General features: G+C 38.3%; 1 protein-coding gene across 1 annotated transcript; it reads right to left on the reverse strand.

The window, feature by feature from the left end:
- Positions 1–4,392: 4,392 nt before the first annotated feature.
- cldnd1b (claudin domain containing 1b) lies at positions 4,393–7,476 on the reverse strand (the record flags this gene model as incomplete). Its single annotated transcript, XM_014007718.1, is given in 4 exon segments — positions 4,393–5,658; positions 6,380–6,517; positions 6,763–6,870; positions 7,183–7,476. Coding segments are annotated over 4 exon segments (750 nt in total). The 3' UTR covers positions 4,393–5,437.

Here is a 7,476-nt window from a genome sequence, read left to right on the forward strand (position 1 = left end):
TCCTGAAAGTGCTGGAATGTTTCAGGACTTTAGACAATGTGAAGGACTGAAGGAACTGTCCAAGGTCTTGAAAATTCTGGAATGTTTCAGCACCTTGGACAATGTGAAGGACTGAAGTAACTGTCCAAGTTATTGAAAGTACCGGAATGTTTTAGGACCTTGGACAGTGTGAAGGACTGATTAACTGTCTAAGGTCCTGAAAGTGCTGGAATGTTTCAGGACCTGGACAGTGTGAAGGACTGAAGGAACTGTCCAAGGCCCTGAAAGAACTGGGATGTTTCAGGACCTTGGACAGTGTGAAGGACTGAAAGAACTGTCCAAGGTCCTTAAAATGCTTGAATGTTGCAGGACTTTAGACAGTGTGAAGGGCTGAAGAAACTGTCCAAGATCCTGAAAGTGCTGGAATGTATCAGGAACTTGGACAGTGTGAAGGACTGAAGGAACTGTCCAAGGTCCTGAAAGAACTGGAATGTTTCAGGACCTTAGACAGTGTGAAGGACTGAAGGAACTGTCCAAGCGTTTGAAAGCACTGGAATGTTTTAGGACCTTGGACAGTGTGARGGGTTGAAGGAACTGTCCAAGGTCCTTAATGTGCCAGATATTTTCAGGACCTTGGACAGTCTGAAGGGCTGAAGTAACTGTCCAAGCTCCTGTAAGTGCTTTAATGTTTTAGGACTTTGGACAGCGTGAAGGGCTGAAGGAACTGTCCAAGGTCCTGAAAGTACTGGACAGTTTCTCAATTTGCTCATTCTCCTGTTTGTGTAGAGCTGTGCAAAACGTGCACTCTAAAAAAATGTAACCAGGAACTATGTTGTCTGTTCTCACTGTTGATCTGTCCTATTAGATTCAATGTCATCATGAAGAAAAGCTAATAAAAATATATTGTTAAAGTGAGAATTTTTTTTAAATTACGAAAATCCTGGGGCAGCACGATGGCTCAGTTGGTAGAACTGTTGCACCTCGGTTGCCGGATTGGTTTTGTTAGAAGTAGGAATGCATCATTACCGACCAATATCGGGTCCGATACCAACATTTTACAAGTAGCTACTCGTGCTCATTCAAAATGCCCCAATACACTGAACCAATACCATTTTTGGAGTGGATGTTCAYATTTTAAATACAACTTCCAGACTGTCATTATTGTGACTCGCATGCGCCGTTTACAGGATTAAACAACAGGTTGCTACAGTGAATGCTACTTCTTAGCTTGTTGATTGTGAAGTTGTTATTCAATCTGAATGGGTAAAATAATTATCTGACATGCTTGTTCGGTTCACTGTTTATGTTTTAACCTCCTTGTGGTCAGATGCTCTGGTGAAGCTTGTGAGCAACGTGATGCRCTGCAAATAAAGCTAACACAAGTATCGATCTGCTTTAGTTTTGACACGGTCCGACACTACTACTGTCAGATGTTTCTGTGATTTTGCTGTCATCAAGGGGATGGAAAATTCAAAGAAAARGATTTCTGTTCTGTAGCTGAGGACGTGTGGTGTTAGACAAGGAGCTGGAAGTGATCTAAAAAGTATTGWTCCAGAACTTTAGTTTCGACACAGTCCGACACTGTTGCTATCAGATATTTCTGTGGACTCTCAGTCATCCAGGACACGGATGGCTGTTCTGTAGCTGAAGATGCGTGGTGCTAAAAGATTTAAATTGCATGACTTGAGGTTAGTACCATTATTACTTGGATCAATCTGTAAAGCCCCACCTCACAGACTGTCTGAGAAATGAGGTATGACTGTTTATACAAGTGGTTCTCAATCCTGGTCCTTGAGGACCACAATCCTACATGTTTTGGATGTTTTCTTGCTTTGGTACACCTGATTTGATTGACAGGCTTCTGCAGATCTAAAGACCTGCTGAGGAGCAGAGAAACAACTAAATCATGCAGGATAATGGTCCTCGAGGACCAGGATAAACCACTGGTTTAAATTGAGGTTCATTTTGACAAACATTAGATATGTTTCTAATTTAGTGCCAGATTTTTTATTCACTTCATTTAAAACCAAAACAAATTCACATACAACAAAATAATCCAAATCAAATAAAATGAAAGCAGCAGAAAGAAGAAAAAAATCTCATAATATCTGATATATACTGATATGTGATAATAAAACAAAACAAAAACTTCAACTCCTCAAACAGCAGCTCTTATAAATACAAATTTTACAACTTCATATTTCATTAGCAAATTAACTTTTATCATTCTTTTAAACAAATTAATTGAGCCAGCATTTTTATAATCACTATCCAGATTATTCCACAAGCTTATTCCTTTGACTGTTCTTCAAATTTGTTTGAATTTTAGGTTTTACAAACATCCCTTAATATTATAATAACCAAATAAGKTGTAACTCAGTAGTAGCTACTTGTATCAGTACTCGGTATCGGCGAGTACCAAATCTGAGGTACTTGTACTCGTACTCAGTTTGAAAAAAATTTGCATCAGTGCATCCTTAGTTTGAAGGTTCTCACCATACATGCATGGGTTTTCTCTGGGCACTCCAGTTTCCTCCCACAGGTGAAGTGAAGTGAAGGAGTGGGTAAAGATAACAAATTGGTGAAAGTTCTGGAAAAAAACTTTTTGAGTTCTAGCTAAGTAACCAAACAACTCTCAGGACTCTTTGCAGTTAGTTAATTTTGCTAAAAATGGCAGTTAAATTTGTCAAAAATATCTTTAGCAAGCCTGTTCTTTGGTATTTTAAAATGCAGATATCTCTGCAATTATCCAGAATACTGACTGTCTGAAAATCAGTCCACAGCTTAACTGAAAAGTTATCTGTATGGAGGTTAGTCAGCAGCTCATGAACACTTTAAAGTCTCGTAAACTCAATTTATCTTCCCCCTTTGGACATTCAACGCAACTCAAAAGTCCAGTAATTTAGAGCCATCCATTTGTCTTCCTGTTCAGAGTCACATGGAGCTGGTGTGGATCTCCACAACAATCAGTATGTAAGAAGGGAGGCATGCATTCCAGTTTAAAATCAATTTAGAATCTCCAATAACCTCAGATGTATGTTTTTGGACTGAAAAACTAGACTACTCAATGACATTCCACACACACATGAAATTTAAATATACAGAAAGATGTTGAACATCTTCTGGAGGGGTTTATTTTCCACAGCTGTCTGTCGGTGCAGTAGCATCAGAGCCCATGATTGAAAAGAAGAAGAAAAAAAAGACTGTACTAATAAAGAATGATGTTTCTGTGCTAGAGACTGACCTTTTTTTTCAAAGAGCTGATAGGAGGAAGAAGAATGCTGCACAACTGTTCATATAACAAATGTTACACATTATGTAGCAGTAGTAGTAGTAGTAGTAGTAGTAGTAGTAGTAGTAGTAGTAGTAGTAGTAGTAGTAGTAGGAGGAGGAGGAGGAGGAGGCGGAGGAGTGGTAGTTTATTCATTTCATTTGTAATATGCATTATGTTGATGAAAATTCACTTAAAGGCTCTTACCTCTCAGCTGCAACATATGTCATTACAGAACTTTCTTCATACTCACTGAAATAATTATTGTTGTGGTTTATTTTCACAGAAATAAAAGTGTTTCCATTTCTGAAAGTAATTTTTAATATTTTCATTCCAGTGATGGTTTTACCATTRTCTTCAAACTGCTTCTTTGTTTCTCGTATTTTAATTTTCTTCTCTTTTCCTTTTTGTCACCGCAGCCAAACGGCAAAGGGAGTGAGATGATGTTTTTGTCCTCACCTGTGTTAGCAAAATATCTCACAAACTGCATGATGTAGAACTCAGTTTTTCAGATATTGAGCTAAACTTTTATGCTTTAGTAGCTGAGAATTATTTACAACCTAAACTCTGAGGTTTACCCATCACAACATTGCCTGGGATTGCACATACAATTTTTAAGGTTCGACTAAAGCATTTTTTTTATTTATTTTTTATCTCAGGGTGAAATATTTTAGTCTAATACTCTGGCCTTAAAGGTGATTGTCATGATCTGTGTTTTTAACTTTAGTTTTCTAGTGTTTCAGTKTTCCCMTGTGYATCWCTGCCCTGCTCTAGCCCCACCCATGCTCATCTGTTTCCTCTTGTGTCTCCTCCAGGTGTTTCTTAATGTCCTTAACCAATATGCAAATTACTCAACCCATATGAGCAGCAAAAAGATGTTTTTAAACAAAATATTACAGATTTCAACAAATACACACAAAAACATCAAAATTAGCACAGAAACAGTACTAGATAATATTTTAGACACATTCTAGACAGTTTATCAGCTAAAAAAAGTTAATTTTGGGGTAAGTTACTCTTTWATTAGTTTCTCTTTATATTCTGTGCTTTGTCCAATCATTGTATTTTGCTTGCCAGCCAGTGAGGCATAAAAAGAATACTGTCTTTATTTTTTTGATTCTTAAACAAAATAAAACACCAAGTCAGAGAATATTAAATTTATTGATACAGAAACAATGTGCACAAAGGCAAAACAAGATTTTATCAAACATGTAACCAAACATTGTGGCACAAAATCAGACATTCTTGTACTTGTACTAACCATTGGAGAAATGAACTCAGAGTAAAAGAATTCGTACAAAAAAATAGCCGACTTTTTCTTTGAGATTTAACAACTCAAACCATACTTTTCTTGTAAGTTTAGGTTTAAAATKTACTTATTTAGATTGATGGGAGTTTTTTTTTTTAATAATCTCAGTTGTTTTCTTAGTCATCTATGAAATAAGTTAAACATATTTTACTCCAACACAGGATGTATTTTAATTCAATTACATAAAACACAAATTAGCTCTATCGGAGTGACAATAGAAGGTGAGTGGCTCCTTTTCTAGAGAGTGACATTTCCTGACATTTAGTGGTTATTTACCACAGGCTGAAACCCACAATTACCACAGATGATGGAAAGGTCAGCTTGAAAGGCATGCAAAACTTGATATTTAAAATCATGCAAACATGAGAACAAAATACCAAAAYGACAGGTGCGCTAGATAGTTTTGTCAAACAGAAACGGCTACCTTGACTTGGATACCTCCAGACAATGCAATTTTATAAACAGGAACWTTATTAAGGACGATGTGGTGAGCAGCTTCAGAAGAATTGGCAACCAAACAGTAAATAAAAAAGCTGGAGAGCAAAACACCAGTAGAGCACAGAAACTAATTTAACATCAAAAGATAAAAACATCTACTAAAACATGCACTTGGTATTAGATAAATCATAGAGGTGAAAAAGGCAAAAATGAGATATAAAGCCACTCAAACCAATCTCTGATGATTAGCTGCATACTAACTTATTTACCCATTTTGGTTTGTGATACCCTGTAACTGTTTTTCTAAAAAAAAAAAACAACTATTACAGAGAAAGTCAAACAACCTGCATACTGCATTCTACTGAGAACCTCCTTGAACCAGAAACCCCTCTTAAGGAAGCRTTGAGATCTGCTGGTTGTATAAAACGTATTGCTCTCTTTTATGCTACCCTATAAGCRTGCATGGGGGTGTAGTTTTTGCGGTGGCTTTTGGCTGCCCACAGGAACAAGGCRGCTGCCATCATCTGCAGAGGGAAGGAGATGAGGGCGAGGTAGAGAGACCAGCCCATCGAACCCTCGACCCCTTCTGGTGGCGAGTAACTGAAGTGGAGCAAATCAACACCCGCCCGGAAACAGCACACCGTGCCCAGAGAGCACAGACCTGATGAGCAGAGAGGAAGAAATATAAGAAGGCACGCAGGATGAGAGAGGAACAGTCCCAGGTCTCTTTGTGTTCGTAGGAATCCAGTCGGTATATGTTTATCGTCCAACTTCAGTTCCTCCTGCCTATAAAGCTTGCTCACACACAAAACGGGGCCGGAAACTTGTGTATGCCACTTTTCATGCAACGGTTTTGATTTATAAATCTCAAACTTGGGTGTGAAAACATGTGGTCTATAAATAAAAAAAAAAAGACTAGTGGAAAATATAATTTTAAAAAACTAATAAAATATAATCATTCAGGAGACAAATGCATCAACAAGTAAATGAAAAAAATTACCGTACTTTTAAAAACAGTAAAATGTAAATAATGTGCTAAAATATATAATTTAGTTTTTAATTTATTTTTCAAATTCTGCAAATCATCCCTTGGCAATTACCATTGGATCAGAGCAATGCCACAGCCTTCAAACTCTGACAGGAGACATTCAAATGTTTCTCATTACCTCATGACTGAGGATGATTCAAACAGTAGAAGGGTACAGGTCAAGGCTTCTTCACCTACAGGCTGTTAAAGGTTAATATTTCTGTAAACCCTTGCATAATCTCTACATTTAAGTAATGTGTTTTTTAAGCAATTTGCCAAGATAGCACCAAAAATGACACATTATTATCTGTAGTGGATGATTTTAACATGGAATATAGGGATACATTTCTCTTACCTGCAAGAAAATGGAGTACTCCAACACCCAAAGTTGGGGTGAAGCTACGGCAGAGGCAGGCACAGACCCCCACAAGACCACTAAGAAACACCAGTGCTAGTGACACCAAAGGTAGGAGAAACTGGGACCTCCACAGGTCTGCAAAAAACAATAACCGAGATGATGCTTTTCCTGTGTGCTGCTAGTTCCTGCATGCACATTCAGCAGTGCTGCACAAAGACATTTCCCCGTATATGAAACAGTTTCCAGGCTGGCGTGATTTAATGATGCTACGGTGTTCAGGCTATTTAAACTGGTGTTTGGAAAATTCATATGACAACAATTAAAAACTGAACCGGTACACCACCCACATCAACACAACAGTCTAAGTGGGGTAGACTCACATGTTCTTAGCAGATCTTCATCACTCTTGTCATTTCCTGGAGGTTTGAACTTTGGGATGAATTGCTGAGAAAGGGTGAAGCTCTCACATCTGGTCTCCATCTTGGCATCTAGAGCGAAACAAAAGCAACACAGATCCAAATGAGCTGCTTGCATCAAATCTCATTATTGCATTAAAGAAAACATGTGAAGTAGGGCCAGGCTCTTTGCAAATCTGCAGTGTTGTTTTGTCAAAACAAACAAACAAAAAGACTTTATAAAGCCAGATCGCTTCCCTTTCAGTCTTTAGTAGTGTTTCATTTTTAAAATAACACATATGGTTTCACGTTATATGCATCCTATATTTGTGATTTACCTATATAACCTCAAACAAAAACAGAGTGGGTGTTCTCTGGATGAGGAAGAAGAACAGAGTGTAATACCTAGAGGTTTGTACCAAGGTGACGGGCTRGGGACCTGGACACACCACCACCACAGTCCCAGTGTGCCGTTCAGAAGGAACATGGTTTCGTTGTAGGTCTTCTCCTCAAACTCATTGTTTAAAAACTTAGATGCGAGCTCTGACAGGTTGATACCCTCTTTGGGTGGCGGGCTGCTGTACTGGAACCAGTGCTGAGTTCCCACAGCCACAGAGAGGTAGACTGTGGCCAGGAGGCTCAAAACCGAGCCGATCACCAGAGCTGTGGCATATCGGTTATCCACCATGGCTTTTACAC

This window comes from Austrofundulus limnaeus, unplaced genomic scaffold (assembly GCF_001266775.1).
Source record: "Austrofundulus limnaeus strain Quisiro unplaced genomic scaffold, Austrofundulus_limnaeus-1.0 Scaffold44, whole genome shotgun sequence".
NCBI lineage: Eukaryota > Metazoa > Chordata > Actinopteri > Cyprinodontiformes > Rivulidae > Austrofundulus > Austrofundulus limnaeus.